Genomic DNA, 19,063 nt, shown 5'->3' with positions numbered 1-19,063 from the left:
AAAGGACTCATTCATAAACCTTCTTGTTTCCATTTCAGGATGCTACAACATTTCCTGACTCCAAATATCCTATTGACCTTTAAAGGGCAGGTACAATAACAGCGCCAAATGATGAATTAAGGAGTGTGTGACGTGTGCATGTCTGGGAGAACAGGGAGACATAAAGGGAACTGCACTTTTTTTTATGAAAGACATAACAGATGGATTGTTTTAATGCATTCAAATTCCTAAATAAAGGTAAATAAAAGTCCGCTTACAGTGGAGCCAATAGGAGGGCCTTTATTCTGCCCATAAAACTCAATAAATAACCATCCAAAAAGCGCCAACAATACTCCATTTACATCTGGTGACTTGAATAATAACAAGTTTTAGTCATATTGTTATTATAAATATTAACAAGTATTAGTCATATTGTTATTATAAATATTAACATGTATTAGTGATATTGTTATTATAAATATTAACAAATATTAGTCATATTGTTATTATAAATATGAACAAGTATTAGTCATATTGTTATTATAAATATTAATAAGTATTAGTGATATTGTTATTATAAACATTAACAAGTATTAGTGAAATTGTTATTATAAATATTAACAAGTATTAGTGATATTGTTATTATAAATATGAACAAGTATTAGTGATATTGTTATTATAAATATTAACAAGTATTAGTGATATTGTTATTATAAATATTAACAAGTATTAGTCATATTGTTATTATAAATATTAACAAGTATTAGTCATATTGTTATTATAAATATGAACAAGTATTAGTGATATTGTTATTATAAATATGAACAAGTATTAGTGATATTGTTATTATAAATATTAACAAGTATTAGTGATATTGTTATTATAAATATTAACAAGTATTAGTCATATTGTTATTATAAATATGAACAAGTATTAGTGATATTGTTATTATAAATATTAACAAGTATTAGTCATATTGTTATTATAAATATTAACAAGTATTAGTCATATTGTTATTATAAATATGAACAAGTATTAGTGATATTGTTATTATAAATATGAACAAGTATTAGTGATATTGTTATTATAAATATGAACAAGTATTAGTGATATTGTTATTAGAAGTGCTAACGCAGACAAACTATTATTAGCGGCATGGTGATCGCCAACATGTGTGCCATTGTTGACATCGAGTGGTAAACTGCTTCCTCGCTTCCTTTGCTCGTGAAAGTTTATTCTAGATCATAAATCATGCCTCTCACCTGGATAGTAGAAGGATGTTTTTGAAAGTTAAAAAAAATAAAAATTCCACTAAAATTCTCAGGGATCCAAACACTCAAAAAAATTTCAAATAACTCACCCTTTTTTTTTCTTTCAACTTTGTTTTTTTAACATTTAACTCCAGATCTATCCATCGATTGAAAGTTTGTATTATTTCTATTATTGTTTGATGTTTTTTTATTTGTTTGTTTAATGCCATTTTTGTCAAAGAAAACTTTATATGGCAAACACAAAATATGCAATATTTCCCTACCAAAATGTTTCAAAGTAGATTATTTGATGTGAAGCCGTGAATAGGTCAATCATTCCTAACATTGATTTTCATTCTTTATTATTTTATGAGCAATAACAAAAGAAAAGTAAAAAGAAAAAAATATAAAACTGTCTGCATGGCAGCTTTGTGTTATTAGAGTCAAAATTGCAACTTTTTCTCCTTGCATTTAACCCGACTGTTAGCTTTTTCAGATCATTTTGCTAATTTGAGCAAATTTTGCAACCGTTTACCCTAGAGTCATATAACTTGGTATGTTACACTTGTTAACTGCTAGCATGCTAAAGTTAGCATGCTAGCATAGCAATGTTAACATGCTAACTTTTTAGCTAACTTGATGTATTTTTCTCTAATTACACAGCCATACACCTTACAGTCATATAACTTGGAATGTGACACATGCTAACTGATTGCATGCTAACGATAGCTTGCTAACATTAACATGATAACTTTTTGAGCTAAATATGCAACCGTTTACTCCAGAGTCATATGACTTGGTACTTGACACTTGTTAACTGTTAGTATGCTAGCAAGCTAATATTAGCATGTTAACTCTTTTTGCTTATTTTTCACTTTTTTCTCTGCTTCCGCAGCCATACACCTTACAGCTATGTTACTAGATACAGTATGTGAGACATGCTAACGGTTAGCATGCCATTGTTAGCACACATGCTAAGTGTTAGCATTTCAATGTGCGTATGCTAATGTTTTAGGCTAGCTCTGTAGCTCATTTTGTGCAATTACGCCTCAAACTCACGGATTCGGACACTCGGCACCATCTTCAAAGTACGGCGGCTTCCGACGACCCCCGGCCAGAGGTCCAGGGCGCAGATAGCAGGCCGGTCAAAATTTCCGCGGGAATATTGAAAATCATTTTTTACCTTGAAAAAAAAATGTTACCTTAAATTTTTTTTACCTTGAAAATAATTTTTTTACCTTGAAAATAATTTTTTCCATCCATCCATTTTCTACCGCTTATTCCCTTTGGGGTCGCGGGGGGCGCTGGAGCCTATCTCAGCTACCTTGAAAAAAAATTTTTACTTTGAAAATTTTTTTTTACCTTAACATTTTTTTTTACCTTGAAAATCATTTTTTACCTTGAAAAAATAATTTTACCTTAATTTTTTTTTTTACCTTGAAAATGTTTTTTTTACCTTGAAAATCATAATTTTTTACCTTGAAAAAAAAAATTTACCTTGAAAATTTTTTTTTACCTTGAAAATCATTTTTTATCTTGAAAATCATTTTTTACTATGAAAATCATTTTTTACATTGAAAAAAAAAATTTACCTTAAAATTTTTTTTGCCATCAAAATTTTTTTTACCTTAAAAATCATTTTTAACCTTGAAAATAAAATGTCACCTTGAAAAAAAAATGTTTACCTTGAAATTCATTTTTTACCTTGAAAAAAAAATTTTACCTTAAATTTTTTTTTACCTAGAGAATCATTTTTTACCTTGAAAATTTTTTTTTACCTTGAAACATTTTTTTTTACCTTGAAAATCATTTTTTACCTTCAAAATCATTTTTTACCTTAAAAAAATTTACCTTAAAATATTTTTTTTTAACTTAAAACATTTTTTTACCTTGAAAATCATTTTTTACCTTGAAAAATTTTTTTTACCTTGAAAATTTTTTTACCTTGAAAATCATTTTTTACCTTGAAAAAAAAAAATTTACCTTGGAAAAAAAAAATTACTTTGAAAATAATTTTTTACCTGGAAAATCATTTTCAACCTTGAAAAAAAAATGTTACCTTGAAACATTTTTTTTTACCTTGAAATTTTTTTTTAAACCTTGAAAATAATTTTTTACCTTGAAAATCATTTTAACCTAGTTCCACTTTTTTATGCTTTTTAAAAATGATTAGCATGTGCCACAGGCCGTTAAATAAGCACTTTGGACACCCCCCCTGTTCTAGAGCACTGACACACCTGGCCGTCTGTAGCATCATGACCGTGTTCTCTCCTTCGTAAGTGCAGGTCGGGGTGAACTCCACGTAAATGTCCGGCAAGGCGCTACTGCGGGAGTAGCCGTGACCGCCACACGACATGCGGCACACCTCGATGGCAGAGTTGGCCGCCCACGTGGTGAAAGCCTTCAGGCCCGCAGACAGGGCGTGGAGCTAGGGAATGGAGTGCATAAAAGGTTAAAAAAAACCAATATTCAGTAAAGGTATGCACTCCAATATGTGCTATTTACGTGTACCTCTGGAAGCTGACTGAAGTCCCCCTGGTGGATATCTGCGGTGATGCGGTGGTACGTGTCATTCATGTACTGGCCGACAAAAGTGAAGGCATAAGCCATGGCGAGCACGGGGAACAGTTTGTATTGCTGCGTCTGGTACTCCAGGATCTGGGGCTCCGGCTCTCTGCAGGACAAAAAGACTTTCCCATAAATACTGCCATGTGGCCCTCAACAAAAAACACTTTGACATCCCTGCTTTACAACCTTATTACAAAATGGAATACATTCATGTTTGTCCTCAAAATTCTATACACAATACCCCGTAATGACAATATTTTTCAAACATTTTGCCAATTGTCTAAAAATAAAAATCTAAGAAATCACATGCCTGTTTCAACTGAGATGTTCCTACAGCTTCATTGGAGTCCACCTGTCTTTATAGAAGGTTATCACTTCAAAATACACCCAGGTGGGACTTTAGATCGATTCTCTGGTCTGATTAGACAAAGATTTAACCCTTTGGGGTGTTTGGAGGAAACCAGGCGGTGTGGGGAACTGAGAGGCTAGTCAGGATAGAGGGAAAGATGAATGCAGAAATGTACTGAGACATCCTGGATGAAAACCTGCTCCAGAGCGCTCTTGAACTCAGCCCGGTTCATCTTTCAGCAGGACAAGGACCCCAAGCACACAGGCAAAATATTAAAAGGAATGTCTTCAGGACAACTTTGTAAATGTCCTAGAGTGGCCCAGCCAGAGCCCAGACTTCAATCCCATTGAAGATCTCTGGAGAGATGTGAAAATGGCTGTGCTCAAACGCTCCTCATCCAACCTCATGGAGCTGCAAAGAGGAATGGGCCAAAGTGCCCAAAGATGGTGTGCCAGGTTTGTGGTGTGGTATTTTAAAAAGACTTAAAGGTTTAATTGCTGCATATACTTCCTGTATATGTACTGTACATCTGATTTATGACTTATTCATTCTCAATACATTTCTGAAAACACACGTTCCACATTGTCATTATGGGGTATTGTGTGTAGAATTTTGTGGAGAAAAATCAATGTATTCCATTTTAATATAATATAAATATGAATAAGGCTGTAACATAAAGTGAAGTGCTGTAAATACACTCTCCGAAAAATGAAAATGGAGCCCTGCTACGTTTGCTTGACAGTGACTGACCCGGGACGGATCTCCGACTGGTGGCGCACGGCGCTGTAGCGGATGGCGATGGTGCTGGACTTGGCGAGGACGCGAGCAGACTCGCCTACAATCATGGAGCGGATGAAAACCATGGTGCCGTAAGTCAGCTTGGCACTGGGAGGCTTGATGTAGGTTCCATCCGGGTCCACCTAGTGACACAATTGTTGAGATGCAAAATGAAATATTTAGAAGAAACAATTCAGTGTGGTGCCTCAACTTACAAGTATTTGTGTTATGCTTTATACTGTGAGCATACTTTAAGTTAGGAGCCGTGAGATGGTGAAGCTAATGCTAGCATTAGCAAAGGAAATAATGTTGTTTTCCAACCATTGGAAAGCAAACTTTAGCATCCTCCTCCTACTGAGGCTTGCTCCTCCACCCACGCCTGAAGCTGTTCTGGGTGTCCCAAGGCTCTGTTGCGCTACCAATCTTCAAGGGCCTCGCCGCTCTTGCTGTTTGTTGCCTAGCAACACTGAAAAGCATCAACTCCTCTCTACTACAAGACGGACTGTTAGCATGACTGATTGCAATTCTTATTTGTAACAATTCTTAATCGATTCGAAAAACAATTGTTTTTTTTTTGTATCTGTCCTGTCCAGACACTCAGACAAATCATATTGTTGGTACACATTTACTTTGAAAAGATACTTCTCTTCTTGTCTTATTTGTACTTGACTTCATTAAATGTTTGGGTAGAATTTTATGAAACAAAACCAGTTTGATTCTAAGTAATATAGACATTCATCTTAGCTGTTTATCTATTTTATGGAGGAATGTAGTTCATCATAGAACTGCCATCAAATGTTATTAAGAAGTATTGATTTTGAATCGAGAATCGTTTTGAATGGAATCAAATTGTGTGGTGCCCAAAGATTTACAGCCTTAGTATGGTATTGTTTTTCTAACAATATTTTCCACCGAAAAGTCATTTTTCCTTTTAAAAAGGCATGTTACATGTTAAAATTGTAGCTAAAATCGGATTCAATTGATTTCAATAAACTATAATATTACGAGTTTTGAGCTTGGTGGTGGAATGCAATGATCCCGTAGGTTGAGCTGTAGTTTATTTGAATAATATGTCTTCATTGTACATTTATTTGAATGAACATAACGTAATAAGTGTTAAGTTTAAGTGTACAGCTCTGGTAATGGGTACATTCACACCCACCTGCACAAATGTACTTCAAAATGTAACAATCAAAATAAATATGACTTTTTTTTGGTTTACTAGGGCATGCATATATAACATGCATTAGTTTGACTATTTTATAAAATCAACGATAATAAAAAGGAGATGCTTGGAAATAGCATAAAAATGCCCCAAAAACTTGGAAACATTTTGGTGTAACCATCATGAGCGTTCTGTTCAGGTATATTTCTTTTATATTTTGATAAATCATCATATTTATGTATTACTAAATTTGAATAGGTATTGATCAATCTTTAAGCTGTGTGTATTTGATTTCAGTTTGCTTTTGACATCTTATTTAGAATTGTAGTTGAAACTTTTACAAGCTTGTGTTGCGATCATGATGACGTAACCAAACTAGATTTCATTTAATGATCTTATTTTGAATATGTATTCCCTTTTTTACAATTAGTATATTTAAATATTCATTTATAAACATTGAATACATTTCAAATATCTATAAAATGCAATTGCCTTCATCTTATAGGGTAATGTTTAGTTACACCAAGTCATGAGCTTCATCACTTTGACTTGTAATATCTCTAATTCTGATGCTGTTTTATGCTTTTTTCTTTTTGGAACATGTACTATACATATAATACAATAAAGTCCCATATAAAGTTATGTTTCTAGCAATACTTTAATTTTGCCTTTGCAAGTAACACTCCAATGTGCATTAGTGGAGCTGTACACTTAACTAACTGACCTTGGCGTATTTCATGAGCATGTTGTCTCGTGGTATCCGTACATGGTCAAGTTTTAAGAAGCCATTGTCCACCTCATTAAAACCAAATTTGGGTCCGATATCCCCAACAACAATACCTATGAAGAAAAAAGGGTTTTAATGGTGACCCAGAAGAAATGTGGAGCGAGTGAAGTTACCAGGCAGGGGCTTGTGTGTGTCCATGTCACGGATAGGTACAATGAAAGCGTGCAGACCGTGGCAATCTCCCCGAGTGGAAAGCTGGGCAAGAACAATGGCGTGGTTTGACGTCTTGCCAACTAGGAAAAGGTTGGTTTATTTCATGAAGACGCACATTTCTATTGGTTTGACAGAGTTTGTGTACTTACGGCCTCCAGGCCACCATTTGATGGAGCTGACAGTGGGACTGTTCAGGATGAACTCCTGTGTGGCCGGGTCAAACGTGGCGGTGGTCTCCAGTCCTCGGAGGTGTGTGCCTAGAGGACGGCAGCATAGCGGAGCCCACCACAGATATGCAGCGTTAGAGAAAATACAAGGTGATGGTCTGCTCCACACACTAACAAACTCAAGTTAACACTTGGTATGTTGTACAGGTGGTCCTCGGGTTACCAACAAATATATTGTGATGTAAGCGCCGTTTTAGTGGAAGTTGGAACTAACAGCGATTTGCTTACGAACTTTTCCATTTACGACCTTTTATAACGAGCTGAATAACACTTGTGTGCGAACCATATCTGTGTAAGAACTGTGGCTGTCAAGTGATTTATTTAATTAGATTTATCACGCTCTTGAATTGCAATTAATTACGATTCATCACAGGTGATTCAAATTTGCTTGAGAAAAGACCCCAATATTTGGACACAAATGCAATTTTGTTGTCAGAATGTAATCCAGGAACGTTTGACTTAAAGGGGCTGTTTGCAACATTTACACAGACACCAACTTTGCAATGTATTTTACACAGTGCATCCTTACTGCTTCTCGTACGCAATTATGTACGTACGTAACACATGCACTCGCACTAGCTCTAGCTAATAATAGCAATTTAATAAGCAATGGCGTCCCTCTATTTAGCATAGCTGTAGCAGTAGAAGACCAATGCAGTGTGTACACTTGTAACTGGTTCTCCAGTTTACAGACTACTATTTCATTTTATGGGAGCGATTCTTATAAAATAATGTCCTAAACCGAGGACCACCTCTAAAAGCAGTTTTGGGTCTCCCCTGGCCCCGTAAGGCAGATAACTGTTCCAAGGCTCAATTGATTTAGTTTAAAGGGAACTGCACTATCATTCACAATCATTGTGCAAGACAAGAACAAATGTTTGTTTTTTATTCGAGCTAGTAAGTAAATGCAAGCAAAACTCTGCTAACAACGTAGCCTAGGGGAGTCACTCTATTCTGCCTATAAAGCCCTTAAAGAAACATCCGAACACTTCTATCAATGTTTTATATACACACTGTAAGTGTATATATATGTAATGTAGCAACAACTATAACAACATGTAATATATACATAAAGTATATATGTCATGTAGTAACATTCATAATAACATGTAATATATACATGATGTAAGTATATATGTCATGTAGTAACATTCATAATAACATGTAATATATACATGATGTAAGTATATATGTCATGTAGTAACATTCATAATAACATGTAATATATACATGATGGAAGTATATATGTCATGTAGTAACATTCATAATAACATGTAATATATACATGATGTAAGTATATATGTCATGTAGTAACATTCATAATAACATGTAATATATACATGATGGAAGTATACATGTAATGTAGTAACAGGCACATTCATGATATGTAATATTGACGTATTTTGCTCATTTTAAGCATACATCGGCACAATAATGTCGGAGACACATGGCAACATTCACTTTCTCCTTCAACTACAACACTGTCTAGAACTCGTACAGACTTCACGAGAGCCAAACAACATAATACAACATCACTTACAGTACATTGTCTGCTCTCACTGGGATGCCGACTGTTAGGATGTTGATATATTACCGTTTAAATGAAGAATGACTCGCGAAGGGTTAAAAAAACCCCAGCATCTTTCATGGGTCTTTTTTGCCATCTCCAGGTCTAATTTGGCTGTCAAAGTTGACAAACTTCTCAGTTTATGTCCACATCATTTTACTATCAAGGTGTGAGGCATGATTTATAATCTAGAATGGTTGGTTACTTATTGGCTTTTATGGTGGCAATAAACGCAACAGACGCAGTGACGTCATGGCTCTAACTTACTCCACTGTAAGCAGACTTTTTGCTTATTTAGTTAGAATGAATATATGTAATCTTGTCCTCCATAAGGATTGTGAATTATAGGCAAAATTCCCCAAAAAGCGCAGCTCCCCTTTAACAGTCAGGGAAAATGCCATAAAATATGTTTTCAGGGACTAGGGTGTAGTATCGTGTCCTCTGAGGGGAGGCCCACTCTGCCACATTTTTGAAAACTTATTATAATTAGCATCAATCACACACATCTTGTTAGAAAAAAAGCCCACAAGAGTTGCCAATTCATTAAGTAAATAAACAAATGATATATTATTGTCCTGTTTATAGGTACATCTATTTTATTCAAATCACAGCTCATGGCCCGAGGGCCTCTTTGAAGAATAGTACCAGTGCACCTTGTAAATGTTTGACAGAGCTTAAAATAGTTCATCTATGATTGTTTCCAGCAAAAATGGATTCAATCAATCAAAATATTGTGTGATCCCTTTCCAGTAATTACTAGGAATGTTGATGGTTGAACGGTCCACACTTATTGGACCCCACTCTTCAGTATTTTACCGTGGCCCATCTCAGTCTGAGCGTAGGTGCCGATGATCTCTAGGTTCCAGGCGGGCATGAAGTAGCGGTCCATTTGTTCAGGGGTGGCCTGGTTGAGCAGTGTGGGCAGGAACATTCCCAGATGCAGGTCAAAGGGCTCGGGCCTGCCCGGGTGCACGCAGCTAAACCACAAGGAGGACAGGAGCCCATGGGAAAGGATACCATATGGTCATGCCAAGCAAAAGGCACGGGCAGGGGGACGAGACACATTAACACAAATTAAGGAGAGTGGATGGAATTATGGATGATGGAGGAGAGAAAAAGCAAAGAAGGAAGAAGAGTGAGCCCACGTCAGTAAAACAGCTTGTCATGCATATTAAGAAAGCTGCTACAATCATTTGTGCATAATTTGACACATGAACATTTGCTCTTAATGAAAGCACATCCCAATTAATTCATGTGGTTGTAAGTTACAGAAAGCAAGCCCCAGAAGGCTGGGAGTTTAGTCTCCAATGCAATAAATGAGCAAAGACATTAGCTCAAGTTTCTGCTGTGGTTCAGTGCGGACAAAGTACCAACTGGAGGCCATTTGCTTGGCTTGGGACCAGAAAGGCAAGAAACAATAACTGGCATGACCTACTTTCTCTCTCACAGCCTCTCTGATTACAAGAGGATAGATACTGAGTTACAAGAGACAATTCAACCTCTCACTATTCTATACCGTAGCCTGCATACTGTACGGACGCAACCATATGAACATTTCATTTCATGGTTATGGTGACCAAAATGATCAGGGTTATCATTATCATCACGGACATGTTCATTGTGCACAAAATGCACTTATACACATCTGGAGTAAAATGACAAAAATGTTTTTACTCATGCCCAACGATTCGCAAATAAACAAAATATTTTCTGCAAATAAAAAACTATTTACATGCTTAGCCTTTCTTTTAGTCTTTGAAGGACAATTAAAAAAGAGATTTGCAAGTATAAACACAATTTTCTACAAGTAAAAAAAAAAATAGCAAGTATAAAAACTATTTTCTACAAGTAAAAAAACAATTCGCAAGAATAAACACAATTTTCTACAAGTAAAAAAACAATTCGCAAGTATAAACACAATTTTCTACAAGTAAAACAATTCGCAAATGTAAACAATTTTCTACAAGTAAAAAAACAATTCGCAAGTATAAACACAATTTTCTACAAGTAAAAAAAAAAATAGCAAGTATAAAAACTATTTTCTACAAGTAAAAAAACAATTCGCAAGTATAAACACAATTTTCTACAAGTAAAAAAACAATTCGCAAGTATAAACAATTTTCTACAAGTAAAACAATTCGCAAGTATAAACACAATTTTCTACAAGTAAAAAAAAAAGTGCAAGTATAAACACAATTTTCTACAAGTAAAAAAACAATTCGCAAGAATAAACACAATTTTCTACAAGTAAAACAATTCGCAAATGTAAACAATTTTCTACAAGTAAAAAAACAATTCGCAAGTATAAACACAATTTTCTACAAGTAAAAAAACAATTCGCAAGTATAAACAATTTTCTACAAGTAAAACAATTCGCAAGTATAAACACAATTTTCTACAAGTAAAAAAAAAAGTGCAAGTATAAACACAATTTTCTACAAGTAAAAAAACAATTCGCAAGAATAAACACAATTTTCTAAAAGTAAAAAAACAATTCGCAAGTATAAACACAATTTTCTACAAGTAAAACAATTCGCAAGTGTAAACACAATTTTCTGCAAGTAAAAAAATAATTCGCAAGTATAAACACAATTTTCTACAGGTAAAACAATTCGCAAGTGTAAACACAGTTTTCTACAAGTAAAAAAACAATTCGCAAGAATAAACACAATTTTCTAAAAGTAAAAAAACAATTCACAAGTATAAACACAATTTTCTACAAGTAAAACAATTCGCAAGTATAAAAACAATTTTCTACATTTAAAAAACAATTCGCAAGTATAAACACAATTTTCTACAAGTAAAAAAACAATTCGCAAGTATAAACACAATTTTCTACAAGTAAAAAAATAATTCGCAAGTATAAACACAATTTTCTACAAGTAAAAAAAAAATGTACAAGTATAAACACAATTTTCTACAAGTAAAAAACAATTTGCAAGTGTAAACACAATTTTCTACAAGTAAAAAAAAATGTACAAGTATAAACACAATTTTCTACATGTAAAAAACAATTCGCAAGTGTAAACACAATTTTCTACAAGTAAATAAAAATGTGCAAGTATAAAAACAATTTTCTACATTTAAAAAACAATTCGCAAGTATAAACACAATTTTCTACAAGTAAAAAAAAATGTGCAAGTATAATCACAATTTTTTACAAGTAAAAAACAATTCGCAAGTATAAACACAATTTTCTACGTTTAAAAAAACAATTCACAAGTATAAACAAAATTTTCTACAAGTAAAAAAAAAAGTGCAAATATAAAAACAATTTCCTACATTTAAAAAACAATTTGCAAGTATAAACACAATTTTCTACAAGTAAAAAACAATTCGCAAATATAAATACAATTTTCTACAAAGTAAAACAATTCGCAAGTGTAAACACAATTTTTTACAAGTAAAAAAACAATTCGCAAGTATAAACAAAATTTTCTACAAGTAAAAAAAAATGTGCAAGTATAAAAACAATTTTCTACATGGACAAAAATGCCTAGTAGTAATCAATGTCGATAGAGCCTTTCCTTTAGTCATTGAAAAACAATTTTTTAAAAAACAATTTGAAAGTTAAACATTTTCTAGAAGTAAAAAAACAATTGAAAGTATAAAAAAACTATTGTTTACATGGACAAAAATGCCTAGTAGTAATAATTGTCAATGGAGCCTTTCCTTTAGTCTTTGAAGTACAATAAAAAACAACAACAACAAAATATTTTCTACAAGTAAAAAAAACAATTTGTAAGTATAAAAGTGCAAGTGTGTGGATCTAGCAAGGTGGAATATAACTGTCAAAAGTTTTAACTTGAATTAAAAAAAATGTATACTTGCCAATTGTTTTTTTACTTGCAGAAAATTGTGTTTTTACTTGCCAATTGTCGGCGTGAGTAAAAACATTTTTGTTGACTTGAGTTATTTCACTCCATATAGACACACTTGTACAGTGGTATGTCAACTAACGAGTACCCCAAATTTTGAGAGATACGAGCTGTCTCTCGGCTAATTGCTATGCTTTAAGTTGCCAGCAAAAATTGGAGTTAGCAGCTTCCCCACCGCTTGTTGGCGTAGCAAACACTGCTGAATCCTCCCAAACACATACGCTTTTACTCCCAAGCATTAGCTTCTAGCTAGAGTTCGACGTAACTTTGTTTTCTCAACTATTGGAAGAAAAGGAAGTGAGTGTCCAGGACAGTGATGACATTCATAGAATTAAAGAAAGAAATGGAGAAGCAGTTGGAGTGTAGTACTGCGAGTCTGCACCATATGGAAGCAAATAACGCGAGCCAAGGACGTTCAAATGATTTGTCCATGAAAATATTAGCGGAGAAGCAGGTTAAAGGAGATACTGTAGAAGTTTGCTCGCCAAGGTACAGTAAATGCTGTACATGACTTGATAAAACTGGTATCCGAGTGGTTAGCATGTTCAAGTCTCCATTTGAACATCTCTGTGTGGATTTTGCATGTTCTCCCCGTGTGTGCCTAGGTTTTCTACGGCTTCCTCCCACATTCCGAAATATGCATGTTAGGATAATTGAAGACCGTAAATTGTCAATAGGTATGCATGTGAGTGTGAATAAATATGTGCCCTGCAATTGGCTGGCCATCAACCCCAAGTCAGCAGGGGTGAGAGCTCCAGCTTACCCTGACTGAGGAGGTTAAGCGGCAGGGATGTGACGCCTAACAATTCCATCCCATTTTGATTCCTGGGGTGACAAATCAATTCTCGATTTAAACCGATTCTCAAATTGTATCATTTGGTCTAATAGTGTTTTTCAACCACTGTGCCGCAGCACACTAGTGTGTCGTGAGATATTGTCTGGTGTGCCGTGGGAGATTATGTCATTTCACCTAATTGGGTTATAAATACTTTTTGCGAACCAGTAATTATAATCCGCAAATGTGCTGTTGTTGAGTGTCGGTGCTGTCTAGAGGTTGGCAAAGTAACCGTGTAATACTCTTCCATATCAATAGGTGGCAGCTTTGTAGATGTCGGGAACATGGTTTGTCGTGATCACAATATGCGGGAGGCAGCATGTAGGTAAAAAGGTATTTAACACTTAAACCAAAAATAAACAAAAGGCAAGTGCCGCTGAGAAAAGGCATTGAAGCTTAGGGAAGGCTATGCAAAATGAAACTAAAACTGAACTGGCTACAAAGTAAACAAAAACAGAATGCTGGACGACAGCAAAGACTTACAGCGTGTGGAGCAAAGACGACATCCACAAAGTACATCCGTACATGACATGACAATCAACAATGTCCCCACAAAGATGGATAAAAACAACTGAAATATTCTTGATTGCTAAAACAAAGTAGATGTGGGAAATGTCGCTCAAAGGAAGACATGAAACTGCTACAGGAAAATACCAACAAACCAGAAAAAGCCACCAAAATAGGAGCGCAAGACAAGAAATAAAACACTACACACAGGAAAACAGCAATAAAGTCCAAATAAGTCAGGGTGTGATGTGACAGGCGGTGACAGTGCACCTACTTTGAGACAAGAGCTATAGTGATGCATGCTTGGTTATGTTTTAAAGTCATATCCAACAATTGCGACAACGACTTTTTACTGTCTACTGTGTTTCATTTTTTAATGATGTCTTCTGGTGGTGTGCCTCCGCATTTTTTCAAAGAAAAAAATGCATCTTGGTTCAAAAAAGGTTGAAAAACACTGGTCTAATAAATATAATGAAACTTTTTCCAAACAGGTAACAGGTTAGAAAAACAACTTCCAGTTGCATGGAAATGGCCTAAAAACTTATTTTTAAACATTGACTCAAACAAAAAAACATTTTTTTAAATCGATTTTTATAAATGATGAATGGATTTAGACTCGAGATGAGTAAGAGTCGCAATTCAGATGTGAAACTATTTTTTTGTACACCCTTAATAAGCGGTATAGCAAAGGGGTGGATACCAAATCAAAAAAGGACTGTAGTTGTTTGTAGTACATTCGGTTAGTTCTAGAAACAACATAGAGATGTTTATTTTACATGTTTACTCAGTGAGTAACATGAGACCACCTACTGTTGTAAACAGCAATTTGTATAAAGAAAGGTTTGTGATGCAGCTTCATACTTCAAACATAAAACCACAAGTAACCTCTAACGTCTGTCAAACATGTACAAGTAAGTGACATGTGCACTTTTAATGGGCCTGTTTTCTAACGTCAAATACACATACAAGGTTTTTTTTGACTGACCGTGACCCATCTCAGTTTGAGCGTACGTGCCAATGGCCTGGTAGGACTGCGCTATTGGTAACCATTTCTTGGACTGCTCAGGGTCACAAAGGCCATACAGGGTTGGGAGGAACATGACAAAGTGTAGTCCCATAGCCTCGTGAAAGTTGCCCCGACACATGCTAGGTGAAAGGAAGATATAGGATCAACAAGTGTGGCTCAGGTATTAGTGTAGTTCTGTTCTAAATGATCACTACGACAGGTATTCAGTTCTACTGTATACTTAAACAAAGTCACTCAAGTCCATGTTCCTGGACTGGAGGGACAGTATTGCTGTTACAGCATCGGTATAAAGTCCATTTTGCATAACAGACCTTCAACATTGCCCTGAGGAGCAGAATGAACTCTAACAGGGAACATGCCTATGCATAGCAATTGTTCTGCAGTGCACAAAATACAAGTTTTCACCTTTTTACAAATACACAAAACATTGAGAATTTTACTGCAGGAACTGCACTTTTTTTTATTTATTTTGTGTATCATTCAAATCCTTATGTAAGTCCAGAACACATACAGTATGTTTCTCTTTTTATTGCATTCTAACTTGCAAATAAATGCTAGCAAAAGTCAGCTAACAACTTTATTCCGCCTGTAAAGCTCACAAAAAACATCCAAAAAATTAAATCAAGGTTTTATAGACACAATGTAAGTATATATGTGATGTAGTAACATTCATAATAACATGTAATATATACATGATGTAAGTATATATGTAGTATCTAGTAACATTCATAATAACATGTAATATATACATGATGTAAGTATATATGTCATGTAGTAACATTCATAATAACATGTAATATATACATGATGTAAGTATATATGTCATGTAGTAACATTCATAATAACATGTAATATATACATGATGTAAGTATATATGTCATGTAGTAACATTCATAATAACATGTAATATATACATGATGTAAGTATATATGTAGTATCTAGTAACATTCATAATAACATGTAATATATACATGATGTAAGTATATATGTCATGTAGTAACATTCATAATAACATGTAATATATACATGATGTAAGTATATATGTCATGTAGTAACATTCATAATAACATGTAATATATACATGATGTAAGTATATATGTCATGTAGTAACATTCATAATAGCATGTAATATATGCATGATGTAAGTATATATGTCATGTAGTAACATTCATAATAACATGTAATATATGCATGATGTAAGTATATATGTCATGTAGTAACATTCATAATAACATGTAATATATACATGATGTAAGTATATATGTAGTATCTAGTAACATTCATAATAACATGTAATATATACATGATGTAAGTATATATGTCATGTAGTAACATTCATAATAACATGAAATATATACATGATGTAAGTATAAATGTCATGTAGTAAAATTCATAATAACATGTAATATATACATGATGTAAGTATATATGTAGTATCTAGTAACATTCATAATAACATGTAATATATACATGATGTAAGTATATATGTCATGTAGTAACATTCATAATAACATGTAATATATACATGATGTAAGTATATATGTCATGTAGTAACATTCATAATAACATGTAATATATACATGATGTAAGTATATATGTCATGTAGTAACATTCATAATAACATGAAATATATACATGATGTAAGTATAAATGTCATGTAGTAAAATTCATAATAACATGTAATATATACATGATGTAAGTATATATGTAGTATCTAGTAACATTCATAATAACATGTAATATATACATGATGTAAGTATATATGTCATGTAGTAACATTCATAATAACATGTAATATATACATGATGTAAGTATATATGTCATGTAGTAACATTCATAATAACATGTAATATATACATGATGTAAGTATATATGTCATGTAGTAACATTCATAATAACATGTAATATATACATGATGTAAGTATATATGTCATGTAGTAACATTCATAATAACATGAAATATATACATGATGTAAGTATATATGTCATGTAGTAAAATTCATAATAACATGTAATATATACATGATGTAAGTATATATGTCATGTAGTAACATTCATAATAACATGTAATATATACATGATGTAAGTATATATGTCATGTAGTAACATTCATAATAACATGTAATATTGATGTATTTTGCTGAGTTTAAGCATACAGCGGTGTATTAATTTCATAGATGCATCACAACGCTCGCTAATTCCTTCAACAACATTATTACTAGTGATCATGACAGACTTCATGAGAAACAACGACTACTTTTGAACAAATGGTGATCCAGAACCTTATATTTCTGAGCTTGAATATAAGGAGGACAAGCTACAAGTTTTAGAAACGGTGTGTTAAACAGATCCAGCTTTAGTGAAATACTAAGCATTATTGCTAAGTGCTTAGCCAAATATAAAACAATCACTTACTGAACAAGGCTTACTCATACTAGCTGTATTTCACAAATTAGAATGCATAAAAAAAAGAAAAACATAAGTTATTGCTCTTCTCTTACATAGAGACTGTGAATGATAGACAAAATCCAATAAAGGCCAGTTCCACTTTAACAGAGAGACAGAATGTAAAAACTATTTAAAAGTTATTTACGTTCATTTGTATTTGATTTATTAGATCATAGAGCAAAGAAAGTCTTGTTGGCAAGCACAGAGTGTAGGGTAAGGCTTGCACAAATCTCAGGAGGGACTCTGAGCAGAGAAACAGCCCCAAGGCAGAATGTTTCCACCTCCATGTTCAGCAATAGGGATGGTGTTATTGGTAGAGCCCCATTCATTCCCTTTATTTTCTTAAAAATTCTGCATAGCTTTTTTTTTCTTTTTTTTTTTTTACGAATTCCTTTTTTCATTAACATTTTTTAAAATTCCGTTTTATATGATATATATATATATATATATATATATATATATATATATATATATATATATATATAGATCTGTATTATGTTCACAAGCTCAGTGAGTAACATGAGATCGCCTACTGTTGTAAACAGCAATTTATATAAAGAAAGGTTTGTGATGCAGCTTCATACTTCAAACATAAAACCACAAGTAACCTCTAACGTCTGTCAAACATGTACAAGTAAAGTGACATGTGCACTTTTAATGGGCCTGTTTTCTAACGTCAAATACACATACAAGGTTTTTTTTGACTGACCGTGACCCATCTCAGTTTGAGCGTACGTGCCAATGGCCTGGTAGGACTGCGCTATTGGTAACCATTTCTTGGACTGCTCAGGGTCACAAAGGCCATACAGGGTTGGGAGGAACATGTCAAAGTGTAGTTGTATAGGCTCGTAAAAGTTGCCCCGAAACATGCTAGGTGAAAGGAAGATATAGGATCAACAAGTGTGGCTCAGGTATTAGTGTAGTTCTGTTCTAAATGATCACTACGACAGGTATTCAGTTAGACTGTATACTTAAACAAAGTCACTCAAGTCCATGTTCCTGGACTGGAGGGACAGTATTGCTGTTACAGCATCGGTATAAAGTCCATTTTGCATAACAGACCTTCAACATTGCCCTGAGGAGCAGACTGAACTCTAACAGGGAACATGCCTATGCATAGCAATTGTTCTGCAGTGCACAAAATACAAGTTTTCACCTTTTTACAAATACACAAAACATTGAGAATTTTACTGCAGGAACTGCACTTTTTTTATTTATTTTGTGTATCATTCAAATCCTTATGTAAGTCCAGAACACATACAGTATGTTTCTCTTTTTATTGCATTCTAACTTGCAAATAAATGCTAGCAAAAGTCAGCTAACAAAGGGTTTCGCTTTATTCCGCCTGTAAAGCGCTAAAAAAAAACATCCAAAAAACTCAATTAAGGTTTAATAGACACACTGTAAGTATATATGTGATGTAGTAACATTCATAATAACATGTAATATATACATGATGTAAGTATATATGTCATGTAGTAACATTCATAATAACATGTAATATATACATGATGTAAGTATATATGTGATGTAGTAACATTCATAA

The 19,063-nt window shown here is 33.7% G+C and overlaps 1 protein-coding gene across 4 annotated transcripts in view; it reads right to left on the bottom strand.

The window, feature by feature from the left end:
• Nucleotides 1-19,063, bottom strand: part of acox1 (acyl-CoA oxidase 1, palmitoyl) — a 37,502-nt gene that overhangs the window by 6,273 nt on the left and 12,166 nt on the right. For 2 of the 4 annotated variants that reach the window (XM_072916329.1, XM_061923101.2), the window contains 7 exons: nt 9,639-9,799; nt 7,178-7,285; nt 6,989-7,108; nt 6,813-6,928; nt 4,897-5,066; nt 3,741-3,903; nt 3,467-3,657 (listed from right to left, as the gene is read on the bottom strand). In XM_072916329.1, the coding sequence (XP_072772430.1) occupies nt 3,467-3,657; nt 3,741-3,903; nt 4,897-5,066; nt 6,813-6,928; nt 6,989-7,108; nt 7,178-7,285; nt 9,639-9,799 (1,029 nt within the window). Of the gene's footprint in view, nt 1-3,466; nt 3,658-3,740; nt 3,904-4,896; nt 5,067-6,812; nt 6,929-6,988; nt 7,109-7,177; nt 7,286-9,638; nt 9,800-15,027; nt 15,189-18,226; nt 18,388-19,063 lie in introns of all 4 variants that reach the window. The other 2 variants (XM_061923105.2, XM_061923100.2) reach the window with 2 other exon arrangements.

The sequence above is a fragment of the Nerophis lumbriciformis genome, linkage group LG27 (genome assembly GCF_033978685.3).
Source record: "Nerophis lumbriciformis linkage group LG27, RoL_Nlum_v2.1, whole genome shotgun sequence".
NCBI classification, from domain to species: domain Eukaryota; kingdom Metazoa; phylum Chordata; class Actinopteri; order Syngnathiformes; family Syngnathidae; genus Nerophis; species Nerophis lumbriciformis.
The sequence above is the reverse complement of the archived record's forward strand: the minus strand, read 5'-3'. Positions and strand labels throughout refer to the sequence as shown.